The sequence below is a fragment of the Microtus pennsylvanicus genome, chromosome 5 (assembly GCF_037038515.1).
Source record: "Microtus pennsylvanicus isolate mMicPen1 chromosome 5, mMicPen1.hap1, whole genome shotgun sequence".
In the NCBI taxonomy this organism is placed as follows: Eukaryota; Metazoa; Chordata; class Mammalia; order Rodentia; family Cricetidae; genus Microtus; species Microtus pennsylvanicus.
The window spans coordinates 124937324-124964662 of NC_134583.1; the positions used below are offsets into that span (position 1 = coordinate 124937324).

At 48.6% G+C, this 27339-nt stretch overlaps 3 protein-coding genes and 1 pseudogene across 5 annotated transcripts in view; 2 read left to right on the forward strand and 2 right to left on the reverse strand.

The window, feature by feature from the left end:
* Positions 1-335, forward strand: part of Slc68a1 (solute carrier family 68 member 1) — a 15686-nt gene extending 15351 nt beyond the window's left edge. The window contains exon 10 of the mRNA XM_075974279.1: positions 254-335. Within this exon, the coding sequence (XP_075830394.1) occupies positions 254-307 (54 nt within the window). The 3' untranslated portion in view covers positions 308-335. The remainder of the gene's footprint in view (positions 1-253) is intronic.
* On the reverse strand, positions 283-17996 carry Actr1a (actin related protein 1A). 2 transcript variants are annotated; one of them, XM_075974283.1, is made up of 11 exons: positions 17816-17996; positions 10904-10968; positions 9133-9208; positions 8392-8517; positions 6717-6841; positions 4628-4844; positions 3948-4040; positions 3251-3425; positions 3089-3150; positions 2121-2161; positions 283-1967 (listed from the first exon to the last, which is right to left on the reverse strand). In XM_075974283.1, the coding sequence occupies exons 1-11, from the start codon at positions 17861-17863 to the stop codon at positions 1865-1867; spliced, it is 1131 nt and encodes a 376-aa protein (XP_075830398.1). In that variant the 5' UTR covers positions 17864-17996; the 3' UTR covers positions 283-1864. The 2 variants fall into 2 exon arrangements, with proteins under 2 accessions (XP_075830398.1, XP_075830400.1); XM_075974285.1 differs by lacking the exon at positions 3089-3150 and having other exon boundaries at positions 17816-17965.
* A 1672-nt stretch (positions 17997-19668) lies between these two features.
* Sufu (SUFU negative regulator of hedgehog signaling) overlaps positions 19669-27339 on the forward strand; it is a 104178-nt gene continuing 96507 nt past the window's right edge. For both annotated transcript variants that reach the window (XM_075974281.1, XM_075974282.1), the window contains exons 1-2: positions 19669-20035; positions 25276-25410. In XM_075974281.1, coding sequence (XP_075830396.1) covers positions 19854-20035; positions 25276-25410 — 317 coding nt within the window. In that variant the 5' untranslated portion in view covers positions 19669-19853. The remainder of the gene's footprint in view (positions 20036-25275; positions 25411-27339) is intronic.
* On the reverse strand, positions 21642-22320 carry LOC142850551 (large ribosomal subunit protein eL19-like; annotated as a pseudogene).

Consider the following 27339-nt stretch of genomic DNA (forward strand, 5'->3'; position numbering starts at 1 on the left):
CTGGTCTACAAGAGCTAGTTCCAGGACAGGCTCCAAAGCTACAGAGAAACCCTGTCTCAAAGGAAAAAAACAAAACAAAACAAAACAAAAAATCTCTGATTGCAGGGATGCCAAGACAGACATCATTTGAAGTCAGGCTTCACTCGTGGATTTGAGTGTGCACAGGAATTAGACTCTCGGTTCCCTTTCCTAACAGGTTGAGGATTGGTCTGCATAGCAGATCAAGACCACAGTGTCCTTTTCTTCCCACCAGGCACTGGCCACAGAAAGGCTGAATCGATGTATCTATTGGAACGACTTTATTTAAGTACACTGGGCCCCACCAGGCAATGTGACTTTGCGAGGCTGTGCAAGGGACAGGCTTGGGCTAAGAGAGGTGAGCTGGTTAAGCGCACTGCAGTCCACGGGTTGCCACATCGATGCCACACACACCAGCTTCGGCTTACATCTGGCAGGGGCCTTTGGTCATAGGACGGTGGAGAGAGAATACTGTCTGGAATCTGGAACTGAGGTGGGACTCAATACCACTGGTGAAGGAGCAGGCGAAGACAGCCTCACCCTAGCTTTTTAGTGTCTGGGTACAAAGGCCCTTGGACCGCTTCTGAGAGCCCGTGTGAGCCCATCAGTTCTTGGCACTTGGGCCCCTTCTCTCCATTCCTGAACAGGTCCAAAGTCAGAAGTGGCTTTGACCAACCCAGAAGGGGCCTCCCTGCCCCTTTCCCTTCGTCTCTCTGGTCAGCTAGAGCGGTCGGTGAAAGGCAACATGGTTAACTGCAGCTTTCTTGGTTTTCATGGGTCTAGACCTCTAACATACCTCCCTCACAAGGGCCTCTGCCAAAGAATGATGCTATTTCCTGTTTGGGAAAATCCAACTGCAACCAGCCTGGTGGTTCCAGGGCAGTGAGCAAGTGGAGGAAGGAGAAAAGAGCCCGGCTGGGGTGCCTTGGTGCAGCCCCCAATCCCGCAGGGTTCCACGGCCTACGAATACTGTCAGTTCATCAGCAGGGAGTGATGGCCATGGGTGCTGTGGAAACCTAGTGCTGTAAACATTAGTGTAAGCAAGGTGACCAGTGGGCAGGGGACAGTGAGTCCTCCCTGCAGCCCCTTTACCGAACAAACACTTCAATAAATAAAACTGTGAAGATGGCATTGAAACAAGGATGGATGAGAAGCAAATAACAGGCCCTGGAGCCCACAGGTCCTTAGAGTTTCCCAAGACCCCTGGATGTGGCTGGGGCTTGTAAATTAACTCTGAAGCTATCTCCTGTCCCCAAATGCCCAGTGTGGTCCTGGTTCCTACCTGCTTCCCGGGTGGACATGAGTGTACCCTGCTCTCCTGAACCCAGTCTACAAGCACTGCTGGAGTGTTTTTCAGTCTCCCAAACCCAACCTGAAACAGAGCCAGACAGAACTCAGCCTCAGCTCTCAGTCTGATCCAGAGGCACGGACAGCAGGATGATGAACAGGGCAGACAGCACTACCTCCAGCCTCGGCATTCTGGGGTGGGATGGGGCCAGCCCAGCCTTGATTGGCAGCAGCAAGGTCTCTCTATGGTAATCACCATAGTTCCACATAGCCAGACAAAGGCCTAGCCGAGAAAAGAGTGGGCCTCTGCCAGAGCTCTTCCCTGGAAGGGGCCAGTTAGTAGTCAACCCCAGGCCTCAGGCCATCCATCCCCATCGTGGGTAGTTCAATGTCCTTTCTGGGCCCAGGATCTCTGGGCCCCACGGCACTCGATATGCGCACACACTCATACCCACACACACACTCACACACAGGCAGCTCCTCTCCAACACTCCAACTCCAGAAAGCGAGTTTTCAAGTGGAGTTAACTTCAGAGAGAGGTGAAGGTGGTGTCTCAGCATTAGAAGGTTTTCCTGTGGATGGATCGGGCACCGTCTTCTTCGTACTCCTTCTTGGAGACCCACATCTTCTTAAAGGTATCCAGGGAAGCAAGGATAGAGCCTCTGGAGTGGAGGAAACCCAAAGGAGCAGCATGAGCGAGTGAGATTGTGCAGCCAGCCGATCCTGCAGGGGTCTTTCTTAAAGGGACAGGGTAGGATGGTGGAATGGTCAAAGCTTTCATCTCCCACTCTGCTCTTACTCCGTGGGCTACTCACCCAATCCACGTGGAGTACAGCCTCTCCTGGGGTGCAGATATCTGCAGAGGGGTGAGAGGAGGAGTCTAAGACACCCGACCCTACTTACTCCTCTTCTGTGTATGTGAGCATGTGTTAGCACACATATGTGGGTGTGTGACGGGCATGCACCGCAGAGGCCAGTGTTGGCATCTGGTGTCTTCTCAATCACTCTCTAATTACTGAATCAAGAGGCTCTTGCTGAACCCAGAGCTTACCAGTTCTGTCTAATCTATATAGACAGCTTGTCCTTGGGGCCACCACGCCTACCTGGCCTTTATGTGAATTCTGGGGACCTGAACTCTGGTCCATATGCTTGCACGCCAAGTGCTGTGTCCACTGAGTCATCTTCCCAGCCCCACCCCTGCCCACCTTTCACTCTGTCTCACAAGTACAGTGGATGGATGCCATGCAGTAAGTTCCTTGCTGGACCGCTGGCTTCCTGCAGGAGCTGTGGTCAGCCCGACACTAAGCAGGGACATAAACCTGTGGCAGGACTTTGACCCCTTCATTTGGGAACTTGCTTTCTGAGTGACTCCCTTCAGCAGACACTTAGAGGAGTTCTACCTTGAGGGCTGAGGGGAGCGTGGCAGCAGTAAAGTCAAACTGTCCGTTTAGTGCTCCGGAAGGACACAGCGGGGTCCTAGCTAAGTTCTCTAACACCCTCGCGTATATAAACTTGACTGTTCTCTGATAGGGTGTCTATGTAGGTCTAGCCTTGAACTTCTGGCAGTCCTTCTGCCTCGGTCTCCACAGTGCTAGGATTTCAGTGGGAGTGAGAACGGGTCCTCTTTGAGGCCATGTACACAATAGGGTCGTTCTATGTGCTAGGAGCCCCTGGCGCTGCCTGTGATTGCCTGAAGAGCCTGGGGAGACCCAGAAGGGGGATACACCATGTGCTAAGTCCTGGGAGCCCAGGTCTACCAGCCTGACCTCCAGCATGCCCCTACCCTGATCTTGACGTCTTTCGGAGCTAGTTTCTTCACTTCACTCAGGAGTCTGTCACCAAAACCTAAAGGGACAGGAAAAAGAGACCCCAAATTAATTCTCTGTACATCCAATTCCTCTAGGATAGACCTTCTCCAACAAGAGTCCCATGAACAAAGACCAACCTTTGAACAGGGTAGAACCTCCTGAGAGGACGATGTTGGAAAAAAGCGTACGCCGTAAGTCCATGTCAGACTTCTGGATGGCAAACACCAAGACCTCATGGATACCCTCACTCTCCTCGCCAATCAAGTCTGGCCTGAACAGCAGCTCAGGGGCCCGGAACCTGGAAGGGCCGATCTGTAGGGTAAAGAGCCAGCTTAAGAGGTTGGGCTGGGACTGGGGTCCCCTGGAACTGGGAACAGAAGAGGTCTTTCTGCCTGTTTCTTAGGAACCAGGTATATGAGAAGCCCAGACTGAAAACAAACCTTCTACGTCAAGGGTCTTAAAGAGCAGACAGGGCTCCTGGGAACAAACGAGGCTTCCAGGAAACCAGGGAGGGGAAATGTTAGCATGAGCTCTCGCATCTCTAGCTAAGACATCTGTGGCATTAACACTCTTGGTAACATCTTACCAGAGGGAGTTCCAGGGAGCAGTGACTTTGCTAATCTGTACCCAGGGGTGGTTAAAGACAGCACAAATACCCACTTCCCTATGCACCCTGACAGAGGGAAGTCCCTCTGAGCCCCTTCCCTTTTCTACAGAGAGGCACTGGGCTGCCCATGCTCTCGGGAGTACTGCTTCTCAGGGCCTCACAGGGCATTCCTCTTGAATCCAAGCTTAATGGTGGGTATGGGGGAGAAGGGAAAGATGTGGCACTACCTCAATGGTGCTGCCATCGGGCAGGTAGTACTGGGCCTTCTCAGTCTCCAGCGTCTCATCCTTCTGGGGGTTTATGGACAGGTAGCAGGCTCTCTGCAGAATCAGGTATGGCAGTCAGGATGGCAGGAAAATCTAGCACACTCCCAGGCAAAGTCCCACCAAAGTGACATGCTGTTGCAGAGATCTGTTTGTCTGTCGTGACTGCCTAAGAGTTGCTTGCCCAGAACCAGGGACAGCACTCTGCTGCCCTGAGTTCTTGTTCCACCTTCCCGGTAGGCAAAGCTGGGACTTGGCTCTATAGCTGCTTGGCCTGAGGCTACCCAAATTTAGCCAGGCGCAGACATCCTTCTCCTTCTACCTCTGATACGGTTCTGGTTTCCCATGAGCAGCTCAGAGGCATGTCAGGAGGGTACGATCCACTTAAGAAGGAAAAGGCTGTTTCAGCTTCTCCAAGGACGTGAACCACAGTCTGCAGTAATGGGTACTGTGCAGAGGCCAGCTTAGGGACTGGAAATGGCTCCTTTCCCACAAGATGGCGGGATTCAGGAAGGTGAAGGAGAGAGCCACACACAGTGCCAGGGGAGAACAGAGCCTAACCCAGGCCCATGGAGCATTAACCCTCTTCTCTCTCAGGGTCACTATTCCCCATCCCACCCCTAGGCCCACAGGACAGCACTCACTTCCTTTATGGCCTTGACAATCTCAAACTCGGAGGAGGAGTGGAAATCATAGCCCTCCTTACGTAGGTAGAGGCGGAGGAAGCGGGAGACGTCTCGGCCAGCAATGTCGATGCGCATGATGGAGTGAGGCATGGCGAAGCCTTCATAAATCGGGACTGCGTGGGTGACACCATCCCCGGAATCCAACACCACGCCCGTGGTCCTGCCTGTGGCATAACTGAGGCAAAGGAACAGTCACTGAGTTCCATACTCCTCCAGGAAGAAATCCACCTGTCAAAGCTCAGAGTCAATGAAGTTAAGCCTGGGGTCTACTTTTCTCCTGGGCCCTTCTGGAGAGTGGAATACCAGGGAAACCTTGAATGAGGAGCAGAACTTCTCCAGCATCCTGAAGAGCAGGCCTTTAACTGTCGTGGAGACCCGGCCTAAAGGGCAATCTCGACTCCCAAGAGAAGGGGAGGGTAAAGAAGAGCGAGGGAAAACACGATGCTTTTCATGTTCCTGGAGAGCCTGGTCTTCCCCAGGCAGCCTCTGGGGTCTGCCTATAGTTTTCTATCTCCAAATGATAGAGATAAGAGACTCAAGCATGGGAGCAAACCCCTACTCGGCCTCAGTGTTCAGAGGTCAAAGGTACAGTCAGCTTGTACACCCTGTATGTTATGGCAACTTGATGGGGAACCTTCTTCAGCCAATGGCCTTTGAGAGGCTGGACCAGGTTGAGGTGTGGCTTTGGGTACCAAAAAGCCACGGTCCCACCTGCTTGCCCCTCTTCTTCCCATATGCCACACCTGAATGTCTGACCCCGTTCCTATTTCCTCATTATGATTCATGAGTTTTCCTTCTTAATAAAGAAAAACCTTAGTATACCCAGTTCGGAGCTAGTGTGGGATTATTTGATCCACGTACCCCCACCTGACACACTCTGCTTCAGCAGCTGCTGCGGAGGTGAATTCTGTCTTATAGAGATGCAGTCCAAAAATATGAGCGTTTTCCTTTGTTCAGAGGTCACAAATTAAGATCTGGATATGGAAGTCTTCAATTTCCTTCTGGGGATGCTGGGATCAGACCCTACACCTTTGTCTATTAGGCTCTACCAGTAAGTCTCATACTCAGCCTAGGAAATCTCCTAGACTAAAAATGCTGGCTCACATTTTCTTTCTTCTTTTTGTTTCTTTTGGTTTTTCGGGACAGGGTTTCACTGTTTAGCTCTGGCTGTCCTGGAACCAGCTCTTGTAGTTAAGGCTGGCCTCCAACTTACAGAGATTGTCTCTGCCTCCCAAGTGCTGGGATTAAAGGCATGCGCCACCACTGCCCGGCAGGCTCACAATTTCTTAATGGGGTCAAATAAATCCTCTGTGTAGGTCATAGGGTACCATCTCAGCAGCAGACAGATGAAGGCATGAGGCAGGGTGTGGGGGGATCGGGGAGCATAGCAGGGTGGTGGTGTCTGGTTCACAGATATGCTGTGGCTATTTGTACACAATTGTGAAGATGTTCTTGCTGTGACTGGTGTAATAAAAAGATGAACAGCCAATAGCTAGGCAGGAGCTATAGGCAGGACTTCCAGGAGGGAAAGGAAGAGGAGGAAAATCTATGTGCACAGGAAACTCCAGGAGACACAGAGGGGAAACAGGATGGAAGAGACATAACGCTATGTGATAGAATGTAGATTAATATAAATGGGTTAGTATACATTATGAGAGCTAGTTAGAATAAGTCAAAGCTATAGGCTAAGCTTTCATAATAATTCTGTCATTATCTGGGAGGTAGCTGGTGGGACAGCAAAAGCCTCATTACAGATACACCAGCAGCCTTGCGCAGCACCTGGCACAGACAACACAGCAGTGCTGGGATACACTGAGCCTTCAGGAAGGGCGGGGGCGGCATACGGTCATGGACTTGGACACCAAACCTGAGATTAGACACTGGGGTAGCAGCAGTCCCAGCCACACCCGTGCTTCCGGTTTCCCCTGAGGCCTCAATGTCTAGTTTCAGGAAAAGTTCCTCTCACTCTCCTAGTTCCTAGCTCCTCCTCACGGGCGGAGGCTCGGGTTACCGTGTGCGCCGTGAGAGCCAGGCGGCCACTACTCACAGGCTAAGCACGGCTTGCATGGAGATGAAGAGAGCTGGCACGTTGAAGGTCTCGAAGAAAACTTCTGCGGCTCGTTCCCGGTTTTTCCGAGGGTTTAAAGGCGCCTCAGTCAGGAGCACAGGATGCTGCGGAAAGAGGCCCAGGAGGCAGGCAGTGTGAGCCGGCTGTGCACTCTCGTGACCCTGCCTTCAACCTGCCAGCCTCCCTCAGAGGAAAAAGCTGAGCTCGTCACATGCCGTGCCCAACTTCACATCCTAAAGTCCCATTCTGTCCTAACCCTCCAAGTCCACCTCTTTGTCTTCCAAAACTCATCTCTAGATCCCTGAATCTGCTGTGTATTGTCTACTTGACAAGATTTTGTTAAACTCTGAATTATGATACATAAATATATCTCAAAATAGAAAATTAAAATTTAATGTTGATTTTGTTCTGTGGTACTGGAGATTGGTTCACATGCTAGACTCTTCCACAGAGCTGCATTTACAGCCCTTTTATTTATTATTTATAATTTTTATTTTATGTTCATTGGTGTTTTGCTTACATGTGTCTGTGGGAAGGAGTCGGATTCCCTAGATCTGGAGTTACAGACAGGTGTGAGTAGCCATGTGGGTCCTGGGAATTGAACCCAGGTCTTTTGCAAGCACAGTTAGTGCTTTTTTTGGTTTGTTTGTTTTGTTTTTAAAAGACTTATTTTGAGTGCTCTATCTGCATGTACACCTGCATACCAGAAGAGGGCATCGGATCCCATTAGAGACGGCTGTGAGTGAACATGTGGTTGCTGGGAATTGAGCTCAGGACCTCTGTATATCTCCACCCCCATTTTTGTTTTTTGAGATAAGAATCTTGCTATAGTCAGTTGGGGGTAGCACAGACTTTTAATCCCAGCACTCAGAAGGCAGAGGCAGGAGGATGTCTGTAAATTTGTGGATTGCCTGGTCTACAGAGGGACTTTCAGGACAATCAATGGTACACAGAGAAACCCTGTCTCAAAGAACAAAAAAACAAGGTTGGGTAATGGTAGCACATACCTTTAATCCTAAGAAGGTGGAGCTCTGTGAGTTTGAGGCCAGCCTGGTCTACAGAACTAGTTCTAGAACAGCCAAAGTACACAACCCTATCTTTTTTTGGTTTTTCAGACAGGTTTGGGGCCTGTCCTATAACTAGATCTTGTAGACCTGGCCGGTCTTGAACTCATAGAGATCCACCTGCCACTGCCTCCCAGGTGCTGGGATTAAAGGTGTGCACCACCACTGCCTGGTTTAGAAACCCTATCTTGAAACACCCCCACCTCCAAAAAAAGTCTTGCTACATGGCCCTAGACTGGTCTCAAATGTTCCCTCCTCCTGCCACTGCTGCCTTCCAGGTGCTGGCATTACAAGCATATGCTGCTATACCTAAATTCCATTCTAATATACATATTAGAACTGCCTCTGCCTCCTGAGCATTGGGGTTAAAGGCCTGCACTACCACCACCCAGCTCAGTTCGAACATATTAATGGACTGGTATGAAGATAAAATTAGACTATCTCTAGAAAGTATATAAAGCCGAGTGCCAGCACACATTTAGATTCATCTTGGCAGCAGTCACTGCCATCCTCATCCTCATCATCAAGGGAGTGTAGTTCTGCCCAGCGTGGCATCCTGCACAGCAGTGTCCCGCACACGGGCCCCTCACCTCCTCTGAGAAGGTCTGCAGCTGGTCCTTAGAATAGACGTACTGCCAGATACGTTCCATGTCATTCCAGTCCTTGACGATGCCATGTTCCATGGGGTAGCGGATTGACAGCAGCCCTCGGTGCTCCTGCAAGCAGAAGGCACAGTCTGTAGCAGCAGCTGGGCTCTGCCTGGCACCCTGCTCTCCCAGGCTTGAGCTGTGTAGGCAGAATCCCTTCTGAAGGAGCTGCAGCTTCCCAGGGTTGCAGCCTGCAGTCCTCACCCATGCTGAGGGCAGGCATCATTCTAAGCTGGAGACTGTATGCTGCAAGCTGCCTGTACTCTCTGAGCAGCTGCACAGCAGAAGGTCTCCGCATTTCCATGGCCCCCATGTGCCCTGTGGTACCCACCTCCGCACTTGGAGTTAAGGTTCTGCCAAAGCTAGGGTAATTAACTCATACCTAGGGCAGGTCAGAATGGATCACCCCCCTGAATCCCTCTTGCCAAAAATATAACCAAACCAATCAACCTAAACATTGGTAAGGCAGTGACAAGATCCAGAAAGACAGTAGAAGTCCCATTTTCCAGACTGGTCTCTAAATTACAAAGTGGGGTTCCAAATACTTTTTATCCAAGGCCAGAGTCTGCTCTTGGGAGAAAATGATCCCTTTACTCATTGCTGTGTCCAGCTGCAAACACTTCCATTATGGCGGCTAAGGCAGGTCCTCTGCCAGCCTGTGGTTCCTGCTTCACTGGGGATTACCTCAGCTTTGGGGCCAATGAAGATGTCACCTTCGAGGGCTCCTGCCATGACACGGACATGCTTGGGTCTGCCCACACTAGAAGAGACAGCAAAAGGAACATTTCTCATTTCAGGACAGACCACGAGGGCACAGTCCACTGTGCCTATCTCCGAGGAGGGAGGTCTCAAGTCAACCTCCATTTCCTTTCCTTTCTGAGTTTTGTGTAAAGAACGTGTACTGCTCTCTTCCCGCTGCTCTTCTGAAGAGGCAAGCAGGCCTTTGTCCCCTCTCTCTGTCTTTCTCTCCCCTCCCTTTACCCTTTTGTCAAAAAACTTCATATTCAAGCTCTGAAAAAATAAAGATAAAAAGAATATGTACTATTTCAAGTTATTTTTATATTATCGATTTGTATTATATTGTTTGTAAATTATAACTCTAGTTCTTATATTTTCCCAATGTGTATATAGATAGAATTTCTAAATGGCTGGGCAGTGGTGGCACACTTAGGAGGCAGAGCAAATCTCTGTAAGTTCGAGGCCTGCCTGGTCTCCAGAGCTAGTTCCAGGACAGCAAGAGCTGTTAAACAGAGAAACCCTGTCTTGAAAAACCAAAAAAATAGGGATGGAGAGATGGCTCAGCAGTTAAGAGCATTGCCTGCTCTTCCAAAGGTCCTGAGTTCAATTCCCAGCAACCACATGGTGGCTCACAACCATCTGAAATGAGATCTGATGCCCTCTTCTGGCCTGCAAGCATACACACAGACAGAATATTGTATACATAATAAATAAATAAATATTAAAAAAAAGAAAAACCAAAAAATAAAATAAAACTAAATTAAGAATTAAAAAAAAAATAAGCTGGGTGGTAGTGGCACACACCTTTAATCTCAGCACTTAGAGGCAGGCGAATCTCTGTGAATTTGAGGCCAGCCTGGTCTACAGAGCAAGTTCCAGGACAGGCCCAAAAGCTACAGAGAAACCCTGTCTCGAAAAACTAAAACTAAAAATAAAATAAAAAAAATAAAGGGTTCTGTGGCTCTCTAAGTCACCAAGGACAAAAATTGATGGCATTAGATAGAATCAGAGTTGGTTTGTTTTTTGTTTGTTTGTTTTGAGACAGGGTCTTTCTGTTGTCCTGATTGTCCTGAAACTCACCATGAAGACCTGGCTGGCCTCCCAAGTGCTGGATTTAAGGCATGTGACACCATACCCAGCCTTAGAATCAGATTTTTAAAAAGAGGGCCAGCAAAAGGGCTCTTGATTTGATCCCCGGAACCACAAAAAGGTGGAAGGAGCAGACTGACTCCACAACGCTGTGCTCTGACCAGCACACACATGTTGTAGCACCTACCTCCTCCAACTCTCACACACTCACACACACACACATATACACACACACACACTTAAAAAAATTAGAGGCCAGCCGGGCGGTGGTGGCGCACGCCTTTAATCCCAGCACTCGGGAGGCAGAGGTAGGTGAATCTCTGTGAGTTCGAGGCCAGCTTGGTCTACAAGAGCTAGTTCCAGGACAACCTCTAAAGCTACAGAGAAACCCTGTCTTGAAAAACCAAAAAAAAAAAAAAAAAAATTAGAGGCCTTTTGCTGCACCTCTCAGTATATGCCAGGTAGTAACACATTCCTTTGCTTATCTAGAACCCCCTTCACATCCTTTGCTTATCGTCCTGGGTACCAAGGCTAACCTGAGAATTCTTCCTCCTCAATGAGGCAGGGCTGGGCACGGGACAAAGTCGACAAGAGCCCTACAGTCACAACCAACCTCAAAATGACTTACTAGTTTGGAAAGCAGTATTTGGGGATCTGATCACCAGCAAAACCAGCTTTAATCACACCGGATCCCTGGGGAGAGAGGACAAAGAAAAGTGAGGCCCAGCAATAAGTCAAGCTGTTACGGTATGGTTCCATTTCCATTCAGAGAGAAAAAGCACATATTTGTGCGTATAACAGATGTGTTGACAGGAGCATAGGAGAAGGTGAATACTATTCAGGAAGAGACGGGACTGGAGATGGTGGCAAGAACCTCCACTGCATACTCAATGAACTGTTCAATTTTTCTGTAGTTTTCTCCTTTACTACATGGAATATACTTTGAGTATAACAAGAGGTATTAATGGGGCTTATCAGATAGAAGCCTTTGTCATACCCGTCTGGTGGAAAGTGAACCAGCTCCACAAACTTGCTCTCTGCCTCCACATGTGCACTGTGGCATGTACACACCTGAACTGTCGATGCACATACATGATAACAAATAAAACGCAATTTAAAATATTAATAAAGGGAAGAAAAAATAAACAGAAAACATGAGAAATAGAATTACCTAGAAGTAATTACCACAAGTAGGGCGGCAGGGAAAGCATGTGTATTTTTCTGTTCTCCTAGCCTTACACGTTAACCTTCCTGTCCCAGGCCTCTAGGACACATCTCACTAGGTATCTTGCACTAATTCTGCCTGGTTGCATGTTCTCTGGCTCTTATAGGACACAAGCACTACACTTTGTAGGGTTTGTTGTTTTTTACAAGCCAGTGTTTTACTCCTTTGCTTCCTGATAGTCAAGGGCAGGGAGGTCTCAATGTCTTGCCTGAGGAGAGAAGACAAGAGTCAAACTCCTGCTCCACGACTTGAGTGCAGTGTCAGGAAAGAAAGAACCCTTTTCCTTTTTATTTTCTTTCTCTCTTCCTTCCTTCATTTTCTTTCCTTCCTTTCCTTTCTTTTCTTTCTCTTTCTTTTTTCTTTCTTTCTTTTTTTTTTTTTTTTTGATTTTCGAGACAGGGTTTCTCTGTAGCTTTTGGTTCCTGTCCTGGAACTAGCTCAGGCTGGTCTCGAACTCAAGAGTTCTGCCTGCGTCTGCTTCCCAAGTGCTGGGATTATAGGCATGAGTCACCACTGCCCACCACCCAGCAAGAACCCCTTTTCTAACAAGTAAAAAGCATCATATCTTCCAGGACCCAACCAATGTGAACACTGACTGTAGGAACTCACAACCGCGTGCAGGGAAGACGGCAAAAGCTGATGCTGTTTGCAAATTCGCCCATTCCCTTCCTCTAACCCTGACTACCACCAGATCTGATGCCCATGTTCTTCTAGCTCACCTGGTTTTCCATCAACTACTTCTCCACACTGCATACAGTTAGTACACGACAGATGCAAGCTAGCCAGGTTATCTTTGCACCAAAGGCTTTCTGGCACACCCCATCTGGAGGTGACGAGAGCAGTCATCTCGGTGTGTCTGCCTCTAGCCAGTCTGAGGACCGGGGTATGTATGGTGAGAAGCGGTGGAAGGACTGGGGAGACAGCAAATAAGGGAAGATGTGCAGACTTGCTGGCCTGGACAGTGTGGCTAGGAGCCCGGGAAGTTGCAGCTGTGACCTGAGCTCAAAAGCCTAGGAGGGGGAATTCTCTGCCGGCAAACCCCAGGGCTTGGGCAATGGTATGGATGGAGAGGCACAGCGCCCGAGCAAAAGACCTTCAGGAACTTGTTAGTTCAAGCTTCTACTTGTTCATTGTCTGCACAGGGTGTGTCCAGCCCACAGACTAGCTGGATCTCCTGGCAGGGGTCCAGACCAGAGAGTGAAGGTGAGTCCCAAGACAGGAGTTCACGTCTCCCAGGCTGGCCTCAAACTTGTTCTGGAGCTGGAGGTGACCCAGAACTCCAGCTCTCCTGCCTCCACCTCCTCAACGACGGGATTTTACAGGTGTGTGCCTCCATGCACTCTCAGATCTGAATTCTTTTCTTTTTTTAGGTTTTTGAGGCAGGGTTTCTTTGTATAGCTTTGGCTGTCCTGGAAAGTTAGGTCAGGCTGGCTTCAAACTCACAGAGAGCTGCCTGCCTCTACCTCCCCAGTGCTGGGATTAAAGGCATATACCACCACCGCCCAGCTAGATTTGAATTTTTTTTTGAGACAGGTTTCTCTAGCTTTTTTATATTTATTTATTATGTATACAATATTCTGTCTGTATGTATGCCAGAAGAAGGCACCAGACCTCATTACAGATGGTTGTGAGCCACCATGTGGTTGCTGGGAATTGAACTCAGGACCTTTGGAAGAGCAGGCAATGCTCTTAACCTCTGAGCCATCTCTCCAGCCCCTTCTCTAGCTTTTTTAAAGTTTGTCCTGGAACTCATTCTGTAGACCAGGCTGGCCTTGAACTCATAGAGATCTACCTGCCTCTGCCACCCGAGTGCTGGGATTAAAGGCATGTATCACCACCATTTGACTTTAGACTTGAATATTTTTAAGAGTTGATTTCCCAAGTAGTTTGCTTTGAGTTTACTAGCACAAGGACAAGAGTCTGGGTAACAAGGCAGCTTAAGACATCAGATTCAGCCAAGCATGTGGCACATGCCTGTATACACTTGCAATTGGAGGCTGAGACAGGAAGATCCAGATTTAAGGAAGCTACATGGCAAGACCTTGCATCAGAAAACCAAGCTAGAGATGGCTCAGTGGTTAAGAGCACTGACTGCTCTTCAGAGGACCCAGATGGATTCCCAACAACCACACTGTGGCACTGCATGTTTGTGGTGTAAAGACATGCAGGCAAAACGCCATATATATAAAATGCAAACAGAGCTCAACAAAACCCAAAGCCAAGTGAAGCAATGCCAGACTCATTTATTTGTCTGTCTTTCTAGCAGAAGTGTAACAGGCCCACTGCAGTACTGTGCCTTTTTGAAGGGAAACCTGTGATTATCCTCCTGTGTCTGGCAGCAAACCACCACTACATGACAAAACAAGTGTCTCACTGCCCTCTGTTACAATTTTTGCTTCCCCCTTTTCTCTACTTTATTTCAAGTTCCTTAAGATCAGAGATGTCACATCTGTCATCTGCTAGACACTCACAAGAGACTAGCTGATGAGAGTTAAAATCACAAGTAAAGGAGTGACAGATAGTTGCCAGGAAGTGGTGGCACACACCTTTAATCCCAGCACTTGGGAGGCAGAGGCAGGCGGACCTCTGTGAATTCAAAATCAGCCTGGTCTACAGAGTGAGACCCTGTCTCAAAAAAAAAAAAAAAAAGAAAAAGAAAAAAAATTACAAAAGACATTGGCAGGTGAACCTAAATTATGAATCTGAACGAGCAGTTGCAACGCCAGCAAGCAGCCCCAGGCAGAGGTGGTGTGAAGAAGGCAAATGTAGCATCAGAGTGATGCATTCAGAAGAACCAGACCCAGCTTGTCCCTAGGGCCCCGGCAGGCCTGTCAGGACCAGGGCTGGACCAACAAGCAGGGGCAGGAGGTGAGTGAGGTACTCTATTCTGTACCTCACCTCAGAGCACACAAAAGCCGACATCCACTTCTTTAACAGCATCTAGACAGGAACTGTGTACCTCGCAATGAGCTGCCCCCATGCTATTCGCTTTAGCAAAGGAAATAAACAAACACCCTGTAGAGGCTTCTTGAAAATGCAGCCTCATGAAATGTTGGATTTAGGAGGGCTAAAGTCAGCTCCTAGCCACCAATGACCATTCTGATGCAGGCAAGGAGCAACTCCCTCAGCAGGCTCTCCCAGCACCAGCGGGCTGTAGGCTTGTGCCTGAGCAGATTTTATCTAAGCACTTCAGGTTGCTTGATGTGGTGGGAAAGAGGCCCGTGATCTCCCATCTCACAAATAAGAGCAGGATTCTTTTAGAGCGCTGGCTCCAGGACAGGGGTTGCTAATTGGTCCATTTTGATTCTATGACTCTGTTTGGTTCATAAAGTACTTTAAAGAAAGACAAAAAACTTACTGAGATAAAATTTCACACACATAATTTACAAATTTAAGGTATAGTACAGTTCGATGTATTTTAGTATGGTCAGACTTGTATATAACCAGGGTTTAATCACAAACTTGTAACTAATTGAAGAACTTATTTTACCACTCCAAAAAGATGCCCTGTGCCCAGTAACAGTCATTCTGCATCAGAAGAACCCATTCCTCCAGCACTTGCTGCTACCTACCTAACTGTTTTCGTAAATCACAAGACTTAGATTTACTGGCAATGGCTACAAATGGCAGACTGCATGTGAACTTCCCTTCTGATTTCTATAGATGGTACACACCTGTAATCTCAGATCTCTGGAGGCAGGTAGGAAGGAGGACCCTAAGTTTGAAGCCAGCTTTGTCTATATAACGAGTCTCCAGTGTAGCCAGAGCGGCATAGTGAGAGTCTTTGTAAGAAAAGAAACAAAGTCTGGACAGACAGTTCAGGACACTTGCTGCTCTTCCACAGGACGCAGGGTGGATTCCCAAGCACCAACCCAGCAGCTCATGACTCTATAATTCCAGTTCCAGGGCATCGGACGCCCTCTGCAGGCCTCCACAGGCCCTGCATGCATGCAGTGTACAAAATTTGAGAAAAGAAATGAGAGGCTGAAGAGATAGCTCATTAGTTGAGAGCACTTGCTGTTCTTCCAGAGGACTAGAGTCGTTCCCAGAATCCATACTGGTTGCGAGTGAATTCGCAACCGCCTGTAACTTCAGCTCCAGGGATCCAAGGCAAAGGAGCTGGTGGGATGAGCAGGCTGTTCCTGCACTGTTAATGCCAAAACAAAACTGATAATTCTTTTTTTAAAAAGACTTTATTTTAATTACGTGTATATGTGTATGTCTTGTGTGTGGTCTATGTATGTGTGTGCAAGGGCCCTCAGAGACCAAAGAGGGTGTCGGATCCTTTGGAGCTGTAAGCTGCCTACAAGGGTGCTGGGAATGGAACTGTGGTCCCCTGCAGGAGCACTCTGAACTGCTGAACCATGTCTCTAGCCTGAGACGGATCATTCTGACACAGTTCTTTCTTTTAACAACTAAATAAAAGGTGGATCCAACACACAGAAATGAGCTAAAGACATAAGTAGTCGTGTTCTCTAGATATCAACACTGAGAACAAGAAATTCCACAAGACCCTGTCTCAAACAAACAAACAAACAGGGTCTCACATCTTAGAAGCTGGCTTCAAACAATGACCTTGAATTTCGGATTTTCCTGTCTCCACCTCCCTAGTGCTGGGATTACAGGCATGGACCACCACATCCGATTTATAGGCCAGGTCTATGCTGTGCTAGGGATGGAGCCCAGCACATGTCATGTCATGCATGTCAGACAAGCACTACCAGCTGGGCCACCGCCCCACCCCACCCCCCAGTCTCAGCTTCACCCTTTTTGCTTTTTTTTTTTTCAAGACAAGGTTTCTCTGTTCTGGAATTCGCTCTGTCGACAGGCTGGTCTCAAACTCACAGAGATTCGCTTGCCTGTGCCTCCAGAGTGCTGGGATTAAAGACGTGCACCACCACGCCCCGGCTCAGCCTCACCTTTTAAAAAGGCAGTTTACAACATAGAAAGCAGCCTTCCTTGAAAGACTGAAGAACTTGGAACCAGGTGATTTCATTGTTAGTTGGATCTTCAACTCCTAAAGTGGGTGGTCTGAAAAATCTTCCCCAGCCTCCTGTTCCTGCATAAACTGGGGAGAGCAATCTTCATCTACCTACAATGCAAATAAAAGAACCTAGTGGCTCGCCCAAATCAGAAGGGCTGGAGCATCACAGGTACTCTGATCGGATAAGGTCGGCCTAGGACAGAGGGAACTGGTGGTTTGCCTCAAAGAAGGGGTCTTGAAAGAGCACGGATGATTTCAATCAGTCTCGCCTGGACCAAACCTTTGAGTGAAATACAGAAACTGAAGATAACTGCCCAGCCTCATAAGAGCAATATTTAGGTTCTTTTGGTCATTATTGATGCATTTGTGGGGGCGTGGCTAGCAAAGGAACGACATTTGGATAAGGCGATGAACTTAGAGGGCACCGCTGCGGAATATGACCTTGATCTCTTCCATCTTCGATGTTCCTTCTGTGAAAGGGGCGGCAAACTTCCTTCTGAGCCATTCCCTTTTCCTGAGGCTTCCATTTATATGTTGGCCAAAGTGCCCTGCAAACGCTAGCGTCCCTGACAGACACTGCATAGATAATCTGCCGCCTCTCAGCTGGGCACCGCAAAAGGAAAGCACCTGGCTTGCTTTTCATTTTTTCACTCTCCTTTTTGTTAACCTTTACTAACTATAACTTATAATCACAAAAATAACTGATATCCTATAGCCATTTCTGGCACCAGATTACCCGGCCCCACCCAGGTACAGTTTACTACGCCGCCCGGCCGGCTCACACCCAAGGAAACTGCCCTTCTTCACCGGTGGCCCAGCCATCGCCTTCCGCACTGAGTGAGTCCAGCCAATCCCCACCGCCCTAGAGCACTGCCCCACCCCTCACAGAAGGGAAACACTATGGCGGCCAGAAGAGCGACAAGCGCGCCAGCCAATAATCGCAGAGTGCTGTTCTAATCCGGCAAGGCCCAAAGGCGGGACCAATAGGCCAAGATAGACGGCGAGAGCAGCCAATTGAGTGATGGGAGGCCAGGGAGAAGGCGGGTGCTGGGGTTTCAGAGAACGGTTAAGGCCCCTTGAGCCGAGGGTCCAAGGACCCTTCTCAGTCTACACCTCTTCCCTTTGTCTGCCCTTAAATTCTCCGTCACACGGTGCTGCTGGCCGCCCTCCGTGCAAACTGTGGATGTGGAGAGGACGGGGGCGGCGGCAGCTGAACCCGCCTGACAGGCCGGGCCAGTGACAAAGAGCAGGCGGCCTAGGCTGAAACCTCGGAAACGATCCCTTCTGGAGGACAGCACAGTCTCTTCAGAGATAGGAAAGACGCTACTCACGTTGTCGATCACAACAGGCTGGTTGGCGATCACATCGTAGGACTCCATGGCAGAGGAATCTTTCCTTCCGAGGAAGGAACTGCCAGCCCGGTCCGCTGCAAACGCCACTGACACGCACGCGCAGTCTAATCGCCGGTTCTGGGCGTTCAGGGAGCGGCCCGACCGCGCCTCCCAAGAACTACAGTCCCCAGAACCCTTTGCCGCAGGGCCAGCGCTCCAAACAGGGCCCGTGTCCCGCGGTGTTTAGAAAATTGGTCGGTGTATTTCCGATGTAGGGTGCCATGGGGTTTGTAGTCTCGGTAGATTCGAGAGCCACAGGTTGATGCATGCCTGGATTTGTAGTTCCTTCGAAGCGTTTCCCAGTACACTCTTAAATTCTAGAGTCTAGAGTACTTGGGCTGAGATTAGTCAGTAGTTCAGGTGCGGTTAAATTTTTCAGATTAGTCCCACCACTCAGCCATTCCTTCACTTGGGCAATATAAACTATTAATAAACATTTCTGGGACTGGAATGTCTCTCAGTGGTAGATTGCTTTTCCTGCATGTACAAGATCCGCAGCCCCTCCAGCTGGTAGCTACGCACTCGAGAGACACAGGCAGGTGGATTTCTAAGTTCGAGGTCAGCTTGATTTGCAGAGTGAGCTCCGGGACAGCCAGGGCCACACAGAAAAACCCTGTCCTCGACAAACAAAACAAAAACCCTTGTAACGAAAGCTAACAAAAGTTATCAAAACCATCTAAAGTTGGATGCAGTGGAACTACTGGTCTAAAATATCATTTTTTAAAAAAGATTTATTTATTTATTATGTATACAGTCTGTGTATTTTTTTTAATATTTATTTATTTATTATGTATACAATATTCTGTTTTGCGTGTATGCCTGCAGGCCAGAAGAGGGCACCAGACCTCATTAGAGATGGTTGTGAGCCACCATGTGGTTTGCTGGGAATTGAACTCAGGACTCTGAGCCATCTCTCCAGCCCCCCAGTCTGTGCATTTATTATGTGGCCAGTTTGCGTGTATCCCTGCAGGCCAGAAGAGGGCACGAGTCCCCATTACAGATGGTTGTAAGTCACCATGTGGTTGCTGGGAATTGAACTGGAAGAACTGTCAGTGTTCTCAACCTCTGAGCCATTTCTCCAGCCCTCACCTAAATGTTTAAAAACTGCTTTAGTATCTCTTTTCTTGAGCGTAAAACCTAGATGGATGAGAATATTCAAGTGAAGAGAAAGTATGCGTAAATGCTTTTAACAGCCTGATATTTTTCCTTGGAGTATTTATTTCCCTGCCTCTTCAAGTTGCTTTTAGTCACTAGCGCCTAGAAATAGTAAAGGATTGTAATATATTATTAATGACACACGCCGGGCGGTGGTAGTGCACGCCTTTTAATCCTAGCACTCGGGAGGCGGAGACAGGCGATCCTCCATGAGTTCGAGGCCAGCCTAGTCTATGAAGCGAGTTCCAGGACAGCCAGGACTGTTACACAGAGCAACCCTGTCTCGAAAAACCAAACAAAAAATTAATGGCACACAAAAAAATGAATTGGTCAGTTTTCGGGCTTATCTTAAAATCGGGTCAACAAAATAATGTTAAGCGCTTCTTAGGAGCTTCTTAGAGCTATCATCGGACCCTAGCACCTCTATTTTAAACTGTGTCTGGATTTAAAACTGGATTCCTCCTATCACTAGGGGGAGGCCAAGATCCTTGGGACGTTCCCAGCACAGGGACAGGGAGGCGGGGCCCATTGTCAAGTCACGCCTTCCCCTCTTGTGACTGGCAACGGCACTAGCCAATAGGTGCCAGCCAAGGGCACGTCGACGCCCCGCCCCCTGGAGCTCCCCGCGGTCCCTCAGCACCCTCTGGCCGACTTCACGAAGGCTAGGGCTTGGGCGGACGAAGCACCGTGCGCAGGCGCGGAGTTAGACCTCGCCGTAGCCCCCATCGCCTCGGGGAGTCGCATCCACAGTGGGTCCGCTAGTCCATCAGGGCGCTTTCCCTCCTCTACCCTCCCGGGTTCCCCGCGCGCCCTACGCGCCCCGATGGCGGAGCTGCGGCCTAGCGTCGCCCCCGGCCCCGCCGCGCCCCCGGCCCCTGGCCCTAGTGCCCCTCCGGCCTTTGCCTCCCTCTTTCCCCCGGGACTGCACGCCATCTACGGAGAGTGCCGCCGCCTTTACCCCGACCAGCCGAACCCGCTCCAGGTCACCGCTATCGTCAAGTACTGGTACGCTCTGGGCCTCGGGAGGACGGGGGCCGGCCGGGAAATCTTCGAGCTCCGGGGACGAAGTAATTTGCTGGGGCGGGAGGAAGAAAACAGTTAAAGTTCTTGGGAACCAAGAGCTTCCTGATGCTGGGGAAGGAGTTAAGACAGAAGTTGGGAGTGGGGACAAAGGGTTAACGGATCCCTTGAGTAGTGAGTAGTGAGGGGTTAACCGGGATTGGGAGAACTGGGGGTGTATGCAGGAGCGGGGGGGGGACGTGTGAGAGGGAACTGTAAACGTGGAGAAAGGAGGGGGCGCCCGTAGTGGGTCATTAGTGGGCTCGGGGAAGCCAGGGGGCGGCTGGAGTGGAATGGGGGAGGTGAGGCGGGGCCTGGAGAGCATTTGCGAGGGCTTTGAGGGCACGAGACCGCGTAGTCTAGGGCGGTCCGGGGACCAGGACGCCCCTGTGGGCTAGGAGGGAGCAAGATGAGGGCATTGTGCATTTGATGAGTGAAGGGTTGAGGAGATGACCTTCTTTCCGGACCTTCCCGAGCGCAGGGGCTTCTGTCATTCAGCGCGAAGCTGTTGCACTTGAAGTTTGACAGAGCAACTCTTCCAGATAAACTTTTTGCTTACTCTGCACAGTTCTCTCTCTGCAGAGCTTACTTCTGGCGTTGCAGCTGCTTTTGCTTTAGGACGTTAGTTAAGAACAGGCTCAGGGAGAGCCATGCTTTCTTCGCTCGGGGGGTTGAAGGGAATCGTAGCTTGCCACTTATCGTGGGAGGTGCGTGGTGGAGACCCGAGGCAGTGAAATGCAGCCTGAAGAAGCGCTTCCTGTCATGTTTTCGGTATTTCAGCCGAAGTTTCTCTGGGAAGCCAGGATAACTTTAAGGATGCTCAGTAAAGGATCAGTTTCCAAATGCTCTTTCTTTGGGGGTAGAAATGACACTTTCTGATTTCCTATTCTTGTTTGCAACCCGTTTCTTTTAGTCAGCCTTCAGGCAAAACAGGTGTGATGGGGACGGGTTCTCATGGTCTTTCTGAACCAAAAATAGACTAAGAGATGGCCACGTCCATACAGGAGCTCACTGTAGATGACCCCTTTCCGTGGATCCTGGTGGCTGCTGGGGGCGGGGGGAGTAATTAGCAAAAGATAGACTTGAAGGGGGAAGGGGCTGCTTACAACCCCTTTAAGGCTGGGTCTTTTTCCTGTGTGACATCTTGTTACTCCTAGAGAAGGCAGGCTGCACAGGGTCCAGGCTAACTCCCCATGGCAGTGGGAGGATGATGTAAAGAAAGCTGACAGCCTGAAAGGGCCTGGGGACCGGATGCGGGCCTGGTAGCCAGGAGGTGTGGCGGCAGTGCATCTGTGGCGGGCACACTCTTCCCAGACGGAAAAGCAGTCAAGAATGCTTCTGAGTGGAAAAGAGCTCTTGCTAATCTTTCTTCTTCTTGTTGTTTTGAGACAGGGTCTCACTGTGTAGCTCTGGCTGTCCTAGAACTCATTATGGCCTGGACTCAAAGAGAGTCCCCTGCCTCTGCCTCCAGAGTGCTGGAATTAAAGGCGGGCACCACTAAGTTAGCAGTGCTAACTTAATCAGTCATTTTTTTTTTTTTTTTGCCAAAAAAGAGGGCACCAGACAAAGGCTTGTTTTATTTTAATGACTGATCCACCTGAGGCCACAGGCAGCCCACTATGTACAGACTCGAGGAAAGCTCTATTTCTTGGTCTCTTCCTCCTTGGACAGTCTTGATGATCTCCTCCTTCTTGGCCTGGAGGCGCTCCTCCCGGCGCTTTCTTGCTTCCTTGGTCTTAGACCTGCGAGCCTCAGCCTGGTCATCCAGGAGCTTCTTGCGGGCCTTGTCTGCCTTCAGTTTGTGGATGTGCTCCATGAGAATCCGCTTGTTTTTGAAGACATTCCCTTTGACCTTCAGGTAAAGGCTGTGATACATATGGCGGTCAATCTTCTTGGATTCACGGTATCTCCTGAGGAGGCGGCGCAGGATCCGCATTCTTCTCATCCAGGTCACCTTCTCGGGCATTCGGGCATTGGCAGTACCCTTCCGCTTTCCTATGCCCATATGCCTGCCCTTCCGTCGAGCCAAAGTGTTTTTCCGGCATCGAGCCCGGGAATGCACAGTCACAGGCTTCCGGATGATCAGCCCATCTTTGATCAGCTTCCGTATCTGCTGACGGGAGTTGGCATTGGCGATTTCATTGGTCTCGTTGGGGTGAAACCAGACCTTCTTTTTACCACAGCGCAGGACGCTGGAGGCAAGCCTCTTCTGTAGCCTGAGCATACTCATGGCTGCTTAATCAGTCATTTTATTGCCCCTTTATATTTAACTATGTTGTGAACTTGTCCCATGTTAGGAGAGAAATGAGGCTGACCTTCCCAGGAGGTTTGCTGTGATCTTGTTTAAGAGTGAGGGGAAGACCCTGCGAAGTGCTGGCCCCTGGTTCTATGTACCTCCCTGGCTATCCAGAGAGTTGTGCGGTAAAGGTAAGGAAATATTATACACAGGACCAAGAGTAGTTACAGCATTTTTCTTTCTTCTGCAAGCGTGTATGAGACTGGATCCTCAGAGGTAGACCAGCATGTGATAACAATTGAGAAGGCATGGACAGCATTTTGTGAAATAAGAAATGCCACCTAGACGCAGGAATCTAAGAGGAGAGAGCTTAGGGTCTGTTTTTTTCTGAGACTCAGATTTACAGAATTGAGATACCGAAGAAGTGTGTTGTAACCCTTCAGTTCTCGCAGCAGAGGGGCTGGCTAAACTGCTTGGGTCTGGCTATGGGATTTCTCTTGGGTTTGAGGGGTGACTTTTTAGCTAGTGGACCCTGGCTGGCAGGGGTTTTCCAGCTAAGAGTTGAGACTTTGATAAGCAAGGCAAGGATCAAAGCGGGAGGTAGAGCCTCGTGTCCTGGGTCCACTCTAGTGCTGCAGCTGCTCTTTAGAGAAGCCAGGTGTCGGGAAGTAAGGTCAAGGATGCTTTAGGCCGTTAGATCACATCTTTTTCTAAGTATAAAACACAATTTTCAACCTTCCTGAGTGTGAGTGATAGGCCAGCACTCTCTGAGTGTGAGTGATAGACCAGCACTCTCTGAGTGTGAGTGATAGACCAGCACTCTCTGAGTGTGAGTGATAGACCAGCACTCTCTGAGTGTGAGTGATAGACCAGCACTCTCTGAGCTTGGTTAGGAGGCTGTTTGAGTCTCTTTTTGTTTGTTTTTCGAAACAGCGTTTCCCAGTGTAACAGTCCTAACTGTCCTGGAACTAGTTCTTGTAGACCAGGCTGGCCTCGAACTCACAGAGATCCTCCTGTCTCTGCCTCCCGAGTGCTGGTATTTTTGTTTTTCAAGACAAGATTTCTCTGTGTAGCCCTGGCTGTTTTGGAACTCTGTAGACCAGGCTGGCCTCAAACTCAAAAACATCTGCCTGATTCTGCCTCCCAAGTGCTGGGATTAAGGGTGTGCGCCACCACCGCCAGGTTCCCTGACTCCTCTTGTGGCCCCTATTTGATGTGACCTCTCCTGGGAGTCTGTCTGAAGGAGCTACAGCGTGCTGGCAGGTGGAGCAGGGCAGCCAACAGTTCACTGCTTGTTGCTGGATGGACCTAGGCTGCAGCAAAGACTCTTGGGATTTCCAGTAGGAAGTTGGAGGGAATATGGAGCCTGTCTTTTTTAGGATTCTGCAGCCATAATGGGGTCCTCTATTCTTCCCCAAAATGTTTTTAAATTCAACTGATTATGGCTTTAAGTCAAATGATTTGGTGAAATCACAGTTAAAGACAGACAGAGGCCAGGTGGTGGAGCACATGCCATTAATTCCTACACTTGGGAGGCAGAGGTCTTTGTGAGTTTGAGACCAGCCTGATCTACAGAGTGAGTTCTAGGACAACTAGGGCTACACAGAGAAACCCTGTCTCGAAAAAAAAAAATTAAAAGAAAAGAAAACAAACAAAAAGCAGACATAGAGACTTGTCCCCTTACCTAACTCACTCAGGTGAGAGTTAAGCTATTTGGAGTGACTTTCTTTCTTATGAATTCTATAAGTAACTTAGTTTTTTTCCCCAGAGAATAAAGATTTCTGCAAAGGCTAATAACATCCTGGCAAAGAAGATGAAACTAGACTTACTGGTTTTAAGATAGGGTTTGAATTGCGTAGTCTTGGCACACTTGCTGGGATCTCCTGTACCATGTCTTTTATTTGGTTGTTAGCATTCCCTCAGTAGTTTAGCCCACTTGCAACATTCACTTCTGTCCATGTCCCAGGCCAGGAAAGGCGTCTACAGTCTGTGGAGCGATCCGGGTGAGGCAGCTCAACTGTGGGGTTCATGGGCTCAGTGCACGCTCTCTTCTGCTGATGGTTTCCATTTAGTGTGCTTCTCAAGTCTGTTTTCCTGTCCATTCTGAAGGAAAGCCCTCTTGTCTGTTGTCTGCTTTCTTTTGCCTAGGCACTAATTGCTAAAAGAACTTTTATTGAGTTAAATCTCCAGTGAGGTAATGACTGAATCTCTTCCTCAACTGCTTCTCTGTTGGGTTTATGGGGAGACTTAGTGTGATTCTTAGGAGCTTCGAGTTGTGAACTGTCCCAGCTCTCCCTCTGAGACAGATTCCTTCTGGGACCCTCTTTAGAATGCAGGTGCTGACAGGGTTCAGTCTGGGTCGTGGTGCAGTGCTCGGTGCAGAGCTGGGCTAGCTGATGCTTGGACTTGGTAACTTGCAGTGACTACGTTTTGATCTGTGGTGTTCAGGCTGGGGTCTGTGCAGGCCAGAGGCTTTGTGTGTATTCAGAAGAAACAATACTAGAAGGCACAATATAGACTTTCAGGAACTAGCTGTCTAAGAGACAGGTATAGAATGAAACCTGTACTGCAGGAATGATGTCCATTGGTCATACTCTGGATGGTCATTCAACAGAAGCCATTGATGCATCTCTTGAAGCCTGGCATGGTGTCAGGCACCATAGAAGACTCCATTTGGAGTCAGCAAAATGTGCAGCCAGCAAGTCTGCTTCATTTCTAAAAGAGGCCCTGTCTGTTGGAGGGAAGAGGAGGGAGTTTCTTGACCATGTGGGATCACATAGCCTCGGATGCTTTTCCTTGGCTCATTGCTAGAGATTTTTGCCCTGCTTTAGTTATCTTTTGTTTTAGGTCCCTCTAGGATGGAGATTTCGGGTTTGTAGAGCAGAGCCTCTTACTTGATATTTTCTGGTTTCTAGGTTTAAATTGACACCGTGTGTTTTGTCTTTTGCAGGTTGGGTGGTCCAGACCCGTTGGATTATGTTAGCATGTACAGGAATATGGGGAGTCCTTCTGCCAACATCCCTGAGCACTGGCACTACATCAGCTTTGGCCTGAGCGATCTCTATGGTGACAGCAGAGTTCATGAGTGAGTATATGCCGCTGTCTTTCCTTGACCCTAAGCCTGTTTCTGAGGTTTTATTGGACATGTGTGATGATGTTGGTTTTGTGAGGGTGACACTTTTCAGTGTCCTCTCTCTACTTCTGCCTTCTGCTTGTGCTTGCTATGTAGTTCAAGCTGGGCTTGAACTGGCGGTTGAAGGGCTGCTTGTAGAATTGCTTAGGTTGGTCTTGAACCTCTTTATCCTCCCATGTCAGCCTCCTGAGTGACAGGGTTTGCAGATGTGTGCGGCCAAACTTGCATTCTTCTTGTCTGCCCTGTCTACTTCATTGTTAGCACTGATCTGCTTCTGTTCTCTGCCATCTGTCTTTTAAAATCTTACCCTTTTTGAGCTTGGAGAGATGACTCATCTGTGGCTCAAGTGGTTAAGAGCATTGACTGCTCTTCTAGAGGACCCAGGTTCAATTCCCAGCACCCACATGGCAGCTTACAGTTGTCTATAACTCCATTTCTAGCAGAATTAGTGTCGTCCTCTGGCCCCTGCAGGCAATAGACACATAACTGGTGCATAGACATACGTGCAGCCAGAATACCCACACACCAAATAATAGAATAATTAAAAATTTTTCTTACTCTTCTCCTTGATTTCTTTTTATAATCACCTAATATATGTTTTAATTCCAAAACATATTATGATATCAAGCAAAATGTAGTTAACTTAGTATTTAATCTTCCAAAATCACAATTAGAATAATTATAAAAGCTAATAACATTTTTTTTCTTTTTTTAAAATTATTTAAATTTATTTATTATGCATTCAATATTCTGTCTGTGTGTATGCCTAAAGGCCAGAAGAAGGCACCAGACCCCATTACAGATGGTTGTGAGCCACTATGTGGTTGCTGGAAATTGAACTCAGGACCTTTGGAAGAGCAGACAGTGCTCTTAACCTCTGAGCCATCTCTCCAGCCCCCCTAATAACATTTTTTAAATCACTGATTATACACCGGCTACTCTTTTAGTTATTCTGTACATGTGTCACTAATGAGTTTAGTTTTCAGCCTGAAACTGTGAAGCTGGTAGATGATAACATGTGCCCCACTTAGGGTGAGGGAATAGAAACATGAAGAGCTTCTGTGACTTAATATCATTTCTCAGCAGTGTGAGGGCCAGGATCGATTAAATGATTGGGTGATTGATTTGGAGCCAGGATTTAGATGTTGATAGTCTGAGTCCTCAGTCAGACTCCTTCAGGATCAAACCCGGGTCCTCAGGCATAGTAGCCAAGTGCTGCATCATGGAGCTTCATCTTCGGTTCAAATAGTCTATAGTCTGGGTTTTTTTGAGACAAGTTCTTACTATGTAGCTCCGACATGCCTGGAACTCACCATGTGAAAGTATTTAACAGAGCGACATGAGATATTTAGGAGTACAGCAGATGGGGGTATGATCGTCTTCATTAACACAACCCCGTCTCCAGAGTCGGTCTCTGCAGTCAGGACAGTGGAGCCTTACGACTTTCCAGCTGCCTACACTAAGTCCCCACTACCCAGAAAGAACGCCGGGGGGAGGCCTCCCTGTTACTAGAGTCTCTTGTTATTGCTGGTTTACGAATGAGGAAACTGAATTGCTCAAGCCCCACATCTAAGTTATAAAAAAACTGGAGTTTGATTTAGATTGAGTCCAGAGTTTGAACTCTTAAATTACAGCACTGTCCCATTCCAACTCCTTGCCCACAGGCCAGGCTAGCTTTCTCTGCCTTTTGTTAGGCTCAGCAGCCAGGCCTTCCCTCTTCTCCAGCACATGGCAGGTAGTGTCTGTGCCTGTCTTCACAGCCTTCAAAATGGGAATAGACTTAATCTTGCCTGAGTGCAAGCCCTGTTTTTTGTTTTGTTTTGCTTGGTTTGTTTATTTTTATGTACATTGGTGTTTTTGCATGTATATTTTTGTGAGGGT